Source organism: Ptychodera flava, chromosome 12 (assembly GCF_041260155.1).
Source record: "Ptychodera flava strain L36383 chromosome 12, AS_Pfla_20210202, whole genome shotgun sequence".
Classification (NCBI taxonomy): domain Eukaryota; kingdom Metazoa; phylum Hemichordata; class Enteropneusta; family Ptychoderidae; genus Ptychodera; species Ptychodera flava.
In genome coordinates this window covers 29,186,107-29,203,176 of record NC_091939.1, presented here as the reverse complement: position 1 = coordinate 29,203,176, position 17,070 = coordinate 29,186,107, and the positions used below count along the sequence as shown (strand labels likewise).

The following is a 17,070-nucleotide window of genomic DNA, read 5'->3' as shown; positions in this document are numbered from 1 at the left end:
AGTGTTAATTAACTTGACGAACTATAGTCAACGTTTCCCAATGCGTCCGCTCTAGAAAGCTTAGGATTTTCCATGTCCTGCATCTGCGCATATAAATGACAAAAATCGAGCACTGCGGCAATCAATATACACCTATAATTGCCTGTAAATTTCTGTTGTGTGAAAATTGATTATTGAAGTTACAAGATTGTATGAACAAACAGTTAATTCAGGTTGAGCACACGATAAAAAACTGAACAACATATTCTGTAATGTACATTACCTGGTTTGTTGTAACTTCCAGTACATACGAATGCCATGCTTCGGAAGGATCAAAGTCCAACTCAGCGATGTCGTACTTCTCCGGTTCAGAATTGTTATAATAACGGAACCACAGTGCTACAAATTGTTTTACTTCGCCGTTCTTCTCTGCGCCTGTGAAAAATTACGTTGTTTGTCACTTCTCGAGAAAATCGGTAATTTAAGGTACACTTTGACATATGTTTACATCTCGGTAAAACGTTGCCAATGACTATGATCCAGGTACAAGGAAATTTGAGGCGAACATCCAAGGAAAATCATATTTTGTAGCTATGCATGACGGCAAACCTAGTACTATTTAGACAAACCGGTTTATGCAAAAGAAAACAACTGTTGTCCTTTTAATCTTCTTCTCACCACTCAAGTGCAGTTTTAGGATATCTTTTGGTATTATTACTTCAATTTCGGCATCGGAGGTACAATAGACGAAAGCAACGAGCACACGCCCTCAACGTTCCCATTATCGCTAAACAGTAAACATATTGAATGCTGAGTGGATTTATTAGAATGTCTAGAATTATTTACACACTCAAAGATGTTAAAAATAACACGTGATGCCTTTATAAGAGTGACATTAACATTTTTCACATTGCTAGTGCGCTGCATAGAACAAAATCACTTATTAACAGTTAGTACGCATTCTGTTGATTTGTCCTAAGAGTAGACCATTCAGCAGCATAATTCCATTCAATTGACATTAAATTTTCCGTAAATGAGAGATTAGTAAAACAAACCTTCTGTAAATCATATTCCAGTGTTGATAATCGACAATCAATGAGCAGATTTTCAGCCATGTTATGCCTATATAAGCCTATGATTACATTTTACAAGAAACACTCGCCTTGGTAAATCTGCAACCCCATGGACTGGTAGACAACAGATTTCAGTTCAGGATCCCCTCCGAAGGTGTCATCTGGATCTTCGTCGTCGACTATCTCCCAGGGTACAGTTGTGGTGTGTACTTCCGTTGTTGACATGCTGGTTGTAGTGTTAGGCAGTGGTGTGGTAGGCTCAAAATATATTGTGCAGTTACACTGGCAATTATCTGTAATCCAAAAATTTCCTTTCTTAAAAAAATATGTACTTTTATCAATTTGTATTATATTTTTCATAACTCTTCAAAGTTGTAATGGTGACACGTTACTGTATAGACGTTTATGAAACTATTGAAGAGTTATGAAAAATATAATACAAATTGATGCGAAAAGCGCCACCTGTATGCATTTTGCGGCGAAGTGTAAATGAAGTTAGTTTGCTCACAGTATTAGTTAATGAAGGGATTATTGACGATGAATTTTCTGGCCAGCATTATGGCAATGCGGACCTTGATATGCTCACCCTCAAGTCCTCAACATGATACGGACTATAGCTGACCCTTACCTCCATTGGTTGACCCATGGAGCTAGGAAAGGACGTCTCTTGCTTGGAGGAGGTACTGTCACGCGTTGATAAATCGATACCGGTTTTGGCCGTGCAATGCAAGAATACATTTGCACCTGATTATATGTAACTAGACGCGTATAAATCATCAGTGGTTTATACAGCGGTACAACGTATCGGTGTAATCATGGAGCCAGATCCGTTTCTAGCTCCATGGTGTAAGACTATGACTTCATTTTTGGCTGACTGCACCAGCGATGGTCCGCATCAAACAGTACTATAGTACAGAAGAAATTTTACACCGCAAATTTCCATGGACTTTTTCCCATTTTTTTGAAATCACATTATACCTGAACTTATCGTGAAGGCTCACTTCTCAGCCGTAAAACATTGGTTAAAGTTAGGTTTTCATACCAGTGACGTGTGCATGTGCGCAATTTTACTGTTGCTAAAGAGTGTCGATCGATCTTCTGTGAATGCTAAAACACTTCTCCGAGCCATAGACCCTCGAGGGTCTAGGTCCGAGCCACGGTCCCTCCACAAACCGTGTCCGAGCATAGCATCAATAACTTTCAATGTAGTAAAGTAACATCCCCGGAAGATTTCATTTTCTGACATTTTGATCCTACATACCCTCTGCTTGTTGACAAGCAATGAAGCTAACAAGCGTCCTACTGTTCACCATATCGTTGCCCCGAAAAAGACTACGAGGCAGATTATTTCAATTTTTTCAAATTCCCATGGGAGAGAGTGGATGTAATCAGATAATTTTCTGGAACTACCAGGCTATGATCACCTGATCCAATCATTACCCGTTTTCCGAACGATCTCCTGATATTAATTTAGTATGTCATGATCAAAGTTTCACTTTATTACAATGCTGAACTTCTTTCGAGAAACTTGGAAATAAAGATCGATTATTTTTACCATGTGTACACGCCAACAAGATGATATTGTTTAGCAGGAGCGGAGATTAAACCCTGTGGGTCATGAATGCTTTCTGATCTGAATAAAACGTTTGAAATTCGTGTGGTTTACTAGGTTTAATAGAAATAACGGGCGATGCGCTGACCATTAACGTTATTTGTGGGCAAGGGTGAGAGGAAAGCCAAAAATTAACGAGCGAGGCTTGCCGAGCCCGTTTATTTGGCTTACCTCGAGCCCGCGCCCATAAATAAACGTTAATGGTCAGAGCGGAGTCTGTTGTTTCCATTATATTATCAGCGAACCCAAGAAAACCGTCAAAATTTGCGAAAATTTTTGGAGCGAACGACAACTGGGCCTCAGAAACTGAACAATACGCGACGCACTGTCACGCGCGCTGTAAATATTCGTAAATCCGGAGATATTTTCAGAAAAAGTATCTCAACTAGGCCCACAAGTGCTCCATTTTATTTTGTGATTGATTATGATTTACGTTTTAGCTGTAAAGTTAGGATACTTTGAGTTGTTAATCTTATTATTCATATTCACGGGCATTTAAACAAACCATAACTGTGTATTTGTGGTCAGTCACGTGGTTCAGCTCGACCAATCAAAATGCGACGGGCAGGGCATGGTAATATAATAACTTATATTCAAATGATCATTAAAATTATTTTACAAACTATGAACGAGAGAGAGATATAGGGAGGGGCAGGCAGAGAGACACAGACAGAGACATAGAGATACAGAGATACAGACAGACAGACATATATATACTTAATGACTTGATACCTTCTTCTGCAGATTCTCTTGTTTGGTTGCAACATAGTTCGCAATCATCGAACTCGCGCTCTTCGTCCCACCAGTGCTCAGCAAGGAACGGAACTTCAAAGTCGCCGGCCACACCATCTGGTCCATCCCAGAACACTATGCTGGTGATACTTGATAAATTCCCCGGCGCCGCTTTGATGTCCAGCTGTCGGGGTTGAGGATAAACGAGTTTGAATCCTATTTCACATTTCATTCTAGAATTATCACACCTTTACTTTAAATGCAAATGCGTCACGTTTTCACAGCGTTATCTATTAACTTTCAGTATCGTCAGTGTTCTTAAAACTTGCCAGGGAAACAAACCCTGGTATAAAATGTTGGTGTTTAGATCTGCTCATATACCCGCCGCCTTATGCTTATAATTTGAAATAAGCTTTAACAATACAGCCATGTTGACGATTTGATGCAAAGTCATTTGTATTCAAAATACCGAGTGTGTGAAAAAGATGCAATTCATTAATGCTTTCTATTGGTTTGCCATTGCAAAATCTTGTCAACTAAAATATAGATTTGAGCATTTAATTTACGATATTAAGATATGCCAATCTTCATATATAAAATATAATTAATTTTACCGAATATCTTCCTCCCGAAGATACATCAGTATTGTTTTGGTAATATGCCCCTGAGAACATTCTATCTCTGGTGATGTCACGCGTCATGGTTATTGTTATCCCATCGTTAGCATTGTCAGTTGATACCTTGTAACAATAGAGACAGAAGTACAAGAAAAACTAAGTGTCATTTTAACACACATTTAACACAAGTTGATATAGTAGACATTTGAGAACTTGCAAAGATATTTGCTTCGATTATGACGTCTTGCTTTTGTTGATTCTAGGACAGTGCTGTTTTTCAGTACCTGGTTCGGTGTGAACAACACTGCATCCTCATACTTTGTTCCCCATACCCCTTGGCTGTTGACAGCAAACCAACCATCGTTACCAGAGAAGTCATCACTGACGATTCGACTCGGACATGCAGATCCTTCCGATGTTGGTAAATGAAGAAAGAAACCTAGAAATGATAGTACGATACGAATTTACATTTTCTGTTTTCTTTTTTATTGAAAAAACGTTGTTTGAAAACAAATATGCATTTCACTAAAGATTGTGTATATTTTTCAATGTCACATTTATACTTGTGCAACGAGTACGAACAATTTACAAAAGTGCATATAACAATTAGAAGTAGTATTATAAAACTGTTTATTACCATCGAGAGACGTTTTTGAACTTTGATAGTCTTTGTCTGTGCGGAAGTCGTCCGAATCTTTTACGACACCAGCAGTTGGGTCTGTCAGATCTACAAATACAGGTTGAGACACCACTGTGGTCGACAGGCCAGCTTTGTTAGTCACCCGTAGGTGAACGTAGTATGGCCGATTGGTCTGCGAAAGGAAACAAAACAGTTTAGCTAAAATAAGACGACAATATATATGACTCAGATGCTGTATAGGATCCACATGCATTACAACATGCCTGTGTTAACGACAGGGACACAATGGCCATTCAAAAACATAGCATCACAATGATGTATACAGTCTAGACCTTATCACGAAAGTCTAACTGTGACCATCTTCTTCGACAAAACTGGAAAGATTAGCACTTGCAAATTGCCGCGAATTACAACTTTATGGGAATACTTGCCTCCAAGTCAAGATCAACAAAGGTGTAGCTTGTATCATTGGCAGGGACATCGATGAAGTCTATCAAACGTACTGGATCAGTTTTGCCATCACAGGATAACCCGTCATAAAGAGATAATGAATATGCTTCCAAGCCACTTTCATCATCGTAGAATTCAGCCCACGAGACGGGTAGCATATCTCCACGAGTTATATACGTCACACCCTTTAGAAAATACAGTGAAAGCATGAATAACCAACAACAGAATAAGAAGCAGTGTTTTTCTCTTAACGCCTTTAGTATGCATACTATATTTCAGTTCATCCATATATAGAAAGATAGATAGATAGATGGGTAGAAAGATAGATAGAATAGATAGATAGGTAGGTAGTTAGGTAGGTACGTACGTACATACATACATACATACATACATACATACATACATACATACATACATACATACATACATACGTACGCGTACGTACATACAAACAGACAGGCGGCTTGGCAGATCAACGGACGGACAGCGTGTCAGAAAATCGCAAAGCGTTTGTATATTATATAATTTAAAAATGATGACCGTGCTTTACCTCGTTTTTAAAGGGTCCAACTTTGATATAACCTGGAACAGGCGGGGTCAAATCGACAGTGAAGTCAGCTACGGTTAGAGAACAAAAACCGGATTCGTCTGTCGCCATAACGACTGCATGATACGTCTCCTTGTCAACCAATGAAAGCCCTGTAGCTTCTACCATAGTGTCTTTTCCTACTTTGGTCCAAGGGTGAATGTCAAATATGTCTTCATTTTCTCCGTGTGTTCTTGTCTCCCCAGTCTCGTGAAAATCTTGCTGTGACATAGAAGCGATGGTATTTTTGAACATAAGTCGAATCACTCGAAATCAGCAATACCGATAAAACGACTCATTTCATACACCTGCCACGTTAAGTAATTGCAGGAACAGATTTAATATTTCTGTCAGTCTTTTCATACTGCCTACGAATAAAAAACTTGTTCCTATGTTATTCCACAGATTTTTCAATTGGTTTGTGAAGATTTGAAGCTAACAATTATATATGGACAATTTTGTCTTATCGACTTTCACTATGAGATCGATAAAACCTACCAGTTCAAAACAAGAGATGTTGAAAAGAGACTCTTTGATACCAGTAATTCCCAATGTGTAGAACATCACTGGCATTCCAAATTCGAAACTTGTCCACGACAGAGATACTTTGTCCGCTGTTGATATGTATCTAAAATTAAAAATACATATGAGAGATTGTTGCATGGAAACAATTTCTGAAAATTCTTTAGTCTTAGCCTTAAAATACAGAGGGGTTACTTTGATGATCAAGAAATACTCCTAAAATATTATAGGGTTACCACGAAACCGTTTTGAGATATACCTGTGCAACGTAATTTCCCCTTCCGACACTACCTCACCACCGTAGCCAACCTTGATACCGTTGGAGGTCACCTCGGTCATCGACGAAGACACACTATACGCCCTCACGGTGGCGTAGTAAGTTTGTGTTCGAGGGACAAGCTGTAGATTGTCGAAGGTGTGCGAGACGTTGCATCCTATGTCTACGAATGGCTGGATGTCTTCTCTTGTGTCAGGATATCGATTGTCTGTACCCATCGCCAATTCATAGTGATCAATTATCTGACTTGATGAGGTTTCTGGAATGAGAAGGTAAAATGATTTGAACAAAAGATGAGCTACATACAAACAATTAAACAAACGGTCAACTGTTGCTCTCGTTTCTTTTAACCACACAGTGAGAGCCAGCATCACATTGTTCATAAGCAAAAACTCTATATAATCATCAGTTGTTCTTAGCAGCCGCGAAGACCCGGGAGAGGGTATGCCCCTTCAGGCCGAAGGCAGAAGGCAAAAACTTCATAGAGTGGCGTAAATCTTGTCACGTAGTCACGACATACCCAGCACGCGTAAACGTACCTAGTGTTGGTTGCAACTGTGCCACCAAATAGCACTGAAACTTAAATGCTGAAGTAAAATTGGCCCTGAGATCGCACCTTTCGCCTTGAGTAGTGATGCCTATCATTATCAAAACAAATACTAAAGTTGCGCAAAACATGAAATTTTACTGCAAGAGCAACTGCGCAACCAGCGCGGAAATAAGCCTTAGCACTACTTTGAAAGTAGTGCTTGTTTTTTTTTTTCTTGAAGCATAGGCCTACATCTACAGGGCAAATGTATCTCATCCTATAAAATTACAAAATATTTACCATCTTCATATGCATCGCTCCTACCACACTGGTCACCAAAATGGTCCCAATTGGCCGATAATGACGTAATCGAGTCTTGGAAGTTCAAGTCAATGCCGTACACATCACCATCCCTTACGTCTTTGGGCGACGGAGGTTCAAGTTGTATAGTTACTCCATCGGATCTTATAACCGACTTGTGTCCCAGTAGGTTGGTAGCCTTCACAACCGAGTAATATGTCTCTCCGTTTTTCATGTCGAGACCATCGTTCATACCAAAGTCTGTAACAGGTAGACATAATGTTCCGTTGTTTCGAGTGAAAAGACAATTCAATCAAGTTTCTTGTGGTCTTTAAAGTCCACTTACAATGCACTCGTTTTCTTGACCTTCTCTCCCAGGTCTCATTACTATGTAACGTTCATTTTATGGCAATGTGATTGGCTACTTGATGTGTCTGTGTTAGCCTCGTTCTGTAATTGCCTCATAGTGTCCAATGTACTTCCCAAAACCGTTGGGGCAGCCGCATTTGGTTCGACCGAAAGGTAAAAATAAAGACAATCATGCTCAATTTCCACTGAGAAATATCTCAATCCTTTCAATTTGGTAATTTTTTGTATTTTATACTTGACGCTTGCAGCGATTCTGGTTTTAGATATATTTTGACGTGGTCGGTATTGTAAAATAAACATGCCATTTTAGTGTAAATTTGGAAACAATACACAGCGATGACACCTTGTAAAACATGAAAATACGATGTCTTGTTTGAATTGCATGACACTTAGAGTGATCAGACAATACCAGGTCAAGTAAATTACACATGTATACTGTTTCAGTCAGTTGGAGATGACGTCATAGAAATAATTTAAGAATGCTTTGGTTTCACGAAATGTCGATTGACATGCATATTGAAATGAGAAATAAATTCAATGTTAATCATGGAAACTTGTAACCTCTTCGCTTATATATACCATCAATGTTGCCATCCAATCCATGAACGAACGATTTCAAAGTAAAAACAGCTCTAGCGCCCCTGGCGCTGTAGCGATGGAAGAAAGGCTTGTTGGCAGCGTGCCAACAGTTTTATATGAGTGCAATTTAGTAAGAACCGTGGTACGTAGATCACGAATATAAAACACATCCTTCTCGTATCAGGACCACTAAGAACGCAACATTCGCGAGCGTAAACTTGTACGATAATATTCAAAATATGATGCTGTTGGTGGAGAAATTGAACGTTTTTGAAAATAAAAAAACGATCTGTCGCATTGCATGAGACGTGTTACATAATATGGTTCACAAACTCTATTGATGAACAGTCGATATGTCCGATATTGAAAGTTTGTGTTCAGAACAAGTTTACCGTAGAAGAGACTTAATTCACCCAAGGGATAATAAAAATATCATTGAAAGATCAAATCGTTACTGGCAGCCATGCAGAGCCACATAAAGGTGCACGATTTGAACGGGTGAATGTTTCTCAGGCGAACTCGGCTTTCTGTGATCGAACCAGGGGCCCAGGTGCAGACATCCTGGATGATTGGTACATGCAGGAAGTATATGGAACACTCTTTTACGAAGCTCTATACGACAAGGTTAACATAAGAGCACAAGTCAACCAATCACGGTGCTGTAACGTGACTTTGCATACTAATGAGATCTAAGAAGACCGGATCGTGCCAATGAGTGCGCTGCAAGTGAACATCATAGAATTGTAAACACATGTCAGTGTGACCTGGACATAAATCGTCGGTGAGTTTGAAACAGGACAACCGAGACACAAAATGTGGAATGTTCGAATTCTTTGCCTCCCTGAACACGGGTAACGATTTTCATATTTACCAATCTATTACATTATAAACAGTAGGCCATATCGACGCTAACGGATCATGAGATCATATAATTGGCTGATATGTTGAACGTCATGTACTGTTAAAGTAGTACGACTGCATGTTGTCGTTCAAAGATAAGCAACAAAAGTGATTGACCTACCATCCGTGGTTGTTGTGAAATTCTGCATTTGCAAACCATCAAATCTGAATATCGACCATTCGTAGTGTATTTTCGGACAGGGGTCTCCATGGAAACTCCACTGTACCTCTAACACCTCGTTGCTGTCCTGAAAGTCTCTGTGAATTTAATACCAAACAAGATACTGTGTAATTTACTGGATTTCTCTCAGCCCCTCTTTTATCTAGGTGGTTGAATATACCCAAGTGAAATATACGACTGATAAAAATGCGACGCTGATATATTACAATGATCGCACAGCTAAGATAGATCGGGAGCCCCTGAGAGTCTGGAGGGAATTGGCTGAAATATGGCGTGAGAACCGGTCTTCGTAGCTACATTTGTGTTCTGCAGAAGCGACGAAAGAAATTAAGACTCATCTTAAACAACTGCCGTTTCAACACAATCCTTGAACTGAAATGAATGCGTTTAAACTGGCTAACATTAATTGGATTCTTTTCAGTGGCCTTGTAGGCTTGTAACATTGTTAAACTAGATAGCAGAGTGATGGTTATAACGTGATTGTGTGTCCGCGATAAGTACCTATACTTCTGTACTGCGAACATTTTCTCATGAAAATGACTAAAGCATGTAAAGTCTATTGCCTTGCTTATTTGCTTTGTTAGACTCAGATGTCTTTGTAACTTTTGAATGAAATGAACTTGCCTAGTATTAGTATACTTACACATCAGTGTCCTGTCTTCCATCCCAGATATAAGTTCCTTCGAGTAGGGGCAGGCCAGCGCCGACTCTACTGATATAAACACCATTTGAAACCGCCGTGGAGTGCATCCCAGCCAGATTGTATCCTCGAACAGATACGAAAGCCCGTCTGACGTCATACAAATCAACTCCGTCGATAAAAGCACAAAGCCCTAAAGACACATCCACGTCTGCAAAATCTAGTATGTCAGTTGTGCCCGGATTTTTACCGACTGCCACTTGGTACCTACATCAATACAGAATTAAACAATATAAAGCGCTATGAGGCTGGAACATTCGTTCAAAATTTTTTTCTTTCCCAACGGTAAACGTCTAATCATTCATCAACAGTGACGTGAAACAAACTTTCCCTTCAAATGAATCAAGTCACTCGATTCATCGCTCCTCAAGGTCTCCTATGTTAAAAACCTTATCGGTATCAAGAAATTATCAATATCAATAAGAAATAACGCCGAGGAAATTGTTTATATGAATGTCTTACGGAAACGGTCGGCTACATTGTCTAAACCTTGGCATTGCTTTACATTATCTCTTCATCTAATTCCGAATTACTACTCTATTGTAATTTCTGCGATCAACTTTTAAAAATTATTAGAACAATATTATAGCCAGACTACTTAAAGAGTAATACTGTTTCCTTGAGTAAAGCACCCTTGTGCTGAGGGACTCACCTCTCGACAAGACTCTCCGGATCTTTAAAGCCTTCCCAGGCAACAAATAATCGGTCCACTGATTTTTGACAGATTGCATCGTTCGTAGCACTACCTAGAGATTTCACGTGTAGGATAATTTACTGTGATACATATTGTAAACACACTGAGTGGTTATAAAGAAACATGTAGATACGACTGTTTGTATAGTGAGGTAAAACGTAGAGTTTGGCTCTCGAGAGGGTACTTTATCAAGGGAGTATGATGTGTCGGATTAAGAAGCCTGAATTTCCTCTAAGTTTGTGGCCAGAGTATACACTCGTGTGCCGCGTTTGAATACAAATGAATGTCATGCTTTGTCAGATATGGTAGCTATGTTATTGGTGATATCCATTTAAAATGAGTGAAATAAATGATGAAGAGTTATGTAACTGAGAGTTGTGTATCTACAGCATTGGGAGATTTATGCAAGGTCGACTCTTGTTGCTACTTAAGTCTCATCTTCAAGTTCATTTCTGTACCTACCCTTACCTTCGACAGCGTTGCATTTCACAAATACGCTTCCACTTTCATTATAATCGACTTCATCGACGCCGTCTAGATGTACAACGTTGCCTGGAATAGGCGGGGTGTCGTCCACGTAAACTGGGTTAGAGAAACTCATTATTTCACCACCAGCTTTGTTTGTAACTATCAATGTGAAGTAGTGCTGCACACCAAGGAACGGACCTACGGTGGATTATGAGGAAAGCCTTGATAAGTTCAGCTCAGGAGCATAATGGACAAAATCTTCCAAAATTTAAAAAACTACTAGCTTTAACTTTGACCAGTCCTTTTGTTCCGTTATATACAATTTTTGTCCTACTACAAAAAACGTCTAAAAATTCAAAGTATTCAATTTGTGAACACAGCCTTGTATGTATGTTCGATTTACTGTTAAAATCTGACTTTCAGTATTGACTAAATTTATATGTCAACAATTGTATTTTAAATTGTACACAAGACGTTGTTTTGGAATCGCTATCAGTAACACTTTAGTATTTCAATATACTTTAGACAGAAGAATAAGAAAACGTACCATTAAGGAACAAAAATAATGAAGTTAATTTATCTAAAGTTACATCAATCTTTCCTTTTTCATCATTCTCTTTCATGGTGCAAGCATTTACATCAGAAGCCTCGACAAACCTTGGTCAGGTAAGGCGATACATGTGAATTGGCAAAAATCCGCACTGCATATTCTCAAAATATACTCCGCCATACTGAGCCGTAACTTCTTTACTTTGACTACAGTAACTTTAGTTTGCAATCGAAAAACAAAATAAGGTTTACAATACGACCTACCATTCATTTTGTACTCGTGAAGAGATGAATCAACCACTGTGAAAGGGTAGACAGCGTCTTCACCCTCAGCAAAACCAACTGCAACTTGGTAGTTCGCTATTCCACTCTCCTTGTCGTTGAAGTTGTCCCACGAACAAATCAGATTATCTGTGGTTCTTATCGATCGTGGACAGCTGATGTTGCCCGCCGTTGGTGGCGTTGTATCGACAGTAATGCCATCAGAGTGTGCTTCTGCTGTCAGTCCAACCTATATGAGTAATGTCAATGACGGGGATAGATGAACAGATGTTGAAAACTTAGTAGCTGTATATGAAGACATGTCGATGGAATGTCACCATTTGTATTTAAGTAATTATTTATTATATATACAGCATGCAAATTTGACAAATACAACAAATCGATAAGGTTTGTCATGAAATAGAGTCTTAAAAACTACAAAAGCGAGGGAAGGTGGCCATCATGACAGTATGTTTTACACTTCAAATGTTCAAATGCCATCAAACTAAGACAAAGTAGATTTATACCTGATTGGTTGTCCGAAGTGTCAGTATATTAGGAAGACCCTGTACATTTGGCTCCACCATGGAACTCGATGTTTCATCAATACCGGTAGTATCAGTGCAATTGAAAATGTCAGACGAACCAGGGAAACTGCCGTAACAGAACTCCGTGTGGAGTATTTCGCTTTCTTCTTCAGAAATGGTCCACGATGACTCAATCGTCTCTGATTTCTGCATATAAACCATACATTTTTGATGAGTCAACTAGAATATTTTGCAGTAGACTACACATGTCGAAGAAATAAATATTCGAAGAGAAATAAAAATAGAAGCACCAAGACCAGTGACACAAACAATGCAGCGCAAATAGAGAAGTATTCCATAAATGTAAAGTTGAAAACACATTTTAACATACTTTCTTTAGTTCTGTCGAATACAGATAACGAATTCTGACTTTTTACTATTTTATAATCATTTCTACTAACTTCACCGTTCGTCTCTGAACTTGCGCAACTTTATTTGTCGCTATATATACTTATACAATTTACGGTCCCCTAAACAAACCTGCTGAGTTGTAAATTATGTTATGCAGGCCATTAAATGTACAAAAATAACAGGGGAGAGCTTAGTATCAGCCCTCTGTCGTGTTTCTGTGAGAGATATTTGAGATTTCTTTTAATTTGAGAACAACCTGATATTTTGCAGAGTCCATGGTGATTTCACTCTCATTACGTCCTTCCAAAATGTCTATGCTGATCTGTGGAGCAGTGACGTCAACCGTGAATCCGTCTGATGATGAATCCAGTACATTCCCAGCACCAGTGATCGCTCTTATTGTGGCGAAGTAACGTCGGCCCGAAGCAAGTGAAAGCAGAGACTGCGCTGCTCCTGAGCTACTTATACCTGGAGACGAAATAACGTCACCCTTCAGTGTTATTAATGAAGTTTGCCATGAAATGCAGTCAACATGTTGATCTTTTCTCAAATTTTCGAAGTTTCACATTGAAAATTTGTTGTGCCGATAATCACACTTTTCACTTAAAGACTGATAGTGTTGCAATTATGCTAATATGCTATGATATAATGCTATTCAGGTTTTTAACAATAATGTCAATCTAAAAGGATATTAAAAAATATGATTCAGTTTTAAGAATGATAATTTATGGGCTATGTGTCTTGAGGAGCATTTCCTAGAACACATCGTCTCCAATTGTTAGGCAAGACTTTTAACAACATTAACAGTTCACTACATATTTAATTTTAGCCGTTTAAAGATCGCCAAGTACGAATTGCAAAATGATGTGCGAGAGAAATGCAGCGTCTGGCTAAAGTATTTTAATCATAGCAAGATTATTGCTGGTAATAATACGATTTACAAAAAAAGAGAGAAATGGACCTGTCGCAGTTCCTACAAACACTTTTTGCAATGAGCCTCATATTTGAATAAGGTAGATAAAGTAATCGTCGGTAAACTTACCTTCGCCAATATGGTATCCCTCGTCATCTGTGACGATACCATCACTGATATACGGCTGAACGTCGTCAGATCTTGGAGTTGTTCCAACGGCCCACTCATAGTGAACAATGCCATGCTGTTCACTTTCAAAACCAGTAAACTGCGCAGTGACTGTGCCAATCTCTTTCTGGTAGTCAATGTCTACAGCCATTTGCTCCATTTCATCATTCGTCTCGACTTCAGGGCCATCAGTTACGAAACCAACCTTGTCAGCAGATACAACCTTAATGGCACTGGAATCAAATTCGAAAAATTGGCAATTATGTGGAAGGTGACAAACAATGTCGCGAGAATGATACGTTCTAGCATTTACTATTCAGAGCAATTACAGTGCATTTAGATTAGTGCCACAACTCAGTGTGTAGGACAGACAGGGTGACTTGAAGAAACGATTACTTTACACGTTTTGTGGTACCCATGCCAATAGTTTCCACTGTACATGCAAAATGTTTGTCTCATACACGCAGTTATCGTACTATTTTGAAATATGTTGTAGAAACAGATCTTCACTACACAAAAAATTACAAGTTAGTTTCATATGGGTAAAGAACTGAGAGTCTTCTGGTGAGAAAACCTCTGTGTCAAAAACTCTAACATTCTGCACTAACCTTGACACCATCGCTTCGGATGTCGTTCCAGCACCGTTTTCAGCTTTACACGTCACATAGTATACCGTTCCTGGATTTTCTTCGTCGCTAAATTTCTTCAGAGTCAATCCGTCGATGTACCCACCGTTACTCGGCTCAAACATTGTGAAGTTTTGTACATCAGTAGCTCCTATGAGATTGTCAGACGCATAAACATATTTGACGCTACCCGGCGTAATTGTTTTATGAGATGGCCTCAACATTGAATATTTATTTGTAAGATTATCATAATGATACCGTAAGACCTTCCTTGTACTTGATCATCATTGACATTTTAAGATATTTAAAACTTAGTCAAAATTATAATAGTAAGTTAGCATAAAAGAGATTAATACTAAATTTGTCTATGTAAATGGATATAAAACATGTTTTTACTGACCACTGCTCGTCCCGACTGCAATCCAATAAGCAAATATGCCACTTTCAAAGTCTACGGCTTCCCAGTATGCCCTGATGCCTTCTGTGTCTGTTTGCATGACGTAGCCATCAATCAGCTCCTCCTCTTTGTCAGCTGTCATCGCTCCTATGCTTATTAGCAACATCTATGGATGTAGTAAACATAAAGTGATCAGAATTCAATGTAAAAAGTAAAAAACGCTTTTGTCGTCCGGGAAAGCAGTGTCTAGCGCAATGTCTGAATAGGTTTAAAACAAATAATAAGCTGTTTGAGTTGAATGTCCGGTGCGCTAGCATTTTCAATACGCCTATTCGCCTTCACGGTGACGTGCATTTAACTAACTAACTAACTAACTAACTAACTAACTAACTAACTCTCTCTCTCTCTCTCTCTCTCTCTCTCTCTCTCTCTCTCTCTCTCTCTCTCTCTCTCTCTCTCTCTCTCTCTCTCTCTCTCGTTGAATGCTCACTCTGCACGCGCACAACTTTTAGGTGAGAAATTACAAAGGGCAGAACTGATGTCCGAACCTGAGGAGGGGTTGAATCAACAGTTACACCACTAGTATCTCGAACACTTCCAAGACCTGCTCCATTGACCGCCGATACTCGAATGCTATAGAAGCCTCCATTGATAAGGTTCAGTGTGGACGGGGAGTGCCATACAAATGTGTCACCGTCGACTATTTCATGTGATTTTCTTGGAAGGACAAAAAACCAGACGAGAAGGGAGATAGATTAAAAAGTCCATTCATAAAGACGGGGACAATTTTTGTGGTACTTTTTTAATTTGACAGTCAAACATAATGTGGCAAGTAATCATAGTTGACATTTGTTAATCACATTCTGCGCGTTTTACTGTACCAAATACCTTGCTTTATCGTTGGCTTTACAGTTTAGGTGCTTTATTTTTTAATGGTCACGAATACATTTTTTCAAATTTCTTTGACATTTACAGATCAGATGAAATATATGACTTTGTGTTCATATTTACCCATCGTTTGGATAAACTTGTCTCCTCGAGCCTCCATAGGTTTGGTAAACTGTGACTTTATAGTGATCCACACCGGATTCAAAATCACGACAATCCCAGTTAGCAGCTAGTTGAGATAATGTTCCCTAGATGAATGAAATGAATTGTATCATTTGTATCAGAGGTACTTTACAGAAGACATACAATCTTTCCATCACGATAATATCTGACAATTAAATTAACACGACTCTATTTTATCTCCAAGATCCTCGCACAGAATTATATCCTTAAGTATTTCGAATTAGGTTGAACACTTCCTTTGTATTATATTTATCGAGCGAGCCAAATGCAGTGTTTTGCTCTAACATAGTTACATGACGCATGAAATTATAGTGATAGATTACTTACGCTGTAGCGTCTGTCTACACCTATCGTGTCCCCGTCGCCTAGGAAGATGAAAAGAGGCTCAGTCAAATCGATGGTGAATCCCCTAGAAGCTACCTTGGTTCCTGCGAGGGCGTTGTTTATTGCTTCGATCTCGGTGTACACATAATCACCATGATTGAGGTGAAAATGGTGCCAATTTATAGCACTGGATTCGGCAGGCAAAGATCCCCTGGTGTAAATATTTTCTGGTTGTGATGGATTTCCTGGGAAAGGAATACCGGTACACGAATTTACTTTTTTATGTGATGCCTCATTATAGTTGTTATCATTGTAGTTAATCGGAAAGGCATGCATAATGCCAGATGTGTCTGAATATTACAGATCAGGACTAAAAGTTCCTCATTTACTTCATTACCATTATACCGAAAATCCAAATCAAGAATTATAGAGTTCACCAATCAGCTACATTGAGAAAACGGCGAACTATTTAATTATAATAAAATACTGAATTTCCAAAATGAACATACTCGTTAAAGAGAATCGTTACAACAAAGCGTGAAAATAAAAATGATAATATATAAAAACGATAATTATTAGCAATGGAAAATATTCATTGGTCATAATGAGGCCAAT

General features: G+C 38.8%; 1 protein-coding gene across 1 annotated transcript; it reads right to left on the bottom strand.

Annotated features, from left to right (window-relative positions):
• Window positions 1-4,192: 4,192 nt before the first annotated feature.
• LOC139146261 (uncharacterized) lies at window positions 4,193-16,791 on the bottom strand. The gene is made up of 20 exons (XM_070717668.1): window positions 16,459-16,791; window positions 16,072-16,196; window positions 15,609-15,777; window positions 15,064-15,226; window positions 14,646-14,814; window positions 13,999-14,270; window positions 13,213-13,424; window positions 12,546-12,752; window positions 12,022-12,268; window positions 11,209-11,406; window positions 10,699-10,792; window positions 9,990-10,253; window positions 9,287-9,423; window positions 7,318-7,578; window positions 6,471-6,747; window positions 6,188-6,317; window positions 5,654-5,911; window positions 5,085-5,288; window positions 4,651-4,825; window positions 4,193-4,452 (listed from the first exon to the last, which is right to left on the bottom strand). The coding sequence occupies exons 1-20, from the start codon at window positions 16,789-16,791 to the stop codon at window positions 4,193-4,195; spliced, it is 4,155 nt and encodes a 1,384-aa protein (XP_070573769.1).
• Window positions 16,792-17,070: the final 279 nt, after the last annotated feature.

Excerpts from the sequence above, each read along its gene's own strand:
- LOC139146261 (XM_070717668.1), bottom strand. The coding sequence starts at position 16,791 with ATGCATGCCTTTCCGATTAACTACAATGATAACAACTATAATGAGGCA. Across the intron at positions 14,271-14,645 it reads TCCGAAGCGATGGTGTCAAG|TGCCATTAAGGTTGTATCTG; the intron begins GTTAGTGCAGAA and ends ATTTGATTCCAG. Across the intron at positions 11,407-12,021 it reads TCACGAGTACAAAATGAATG|GTCCGTTCCTTGGTGTGCAG; the intron begins GTAGGTCGTATT and ends AATCCACCGTAG.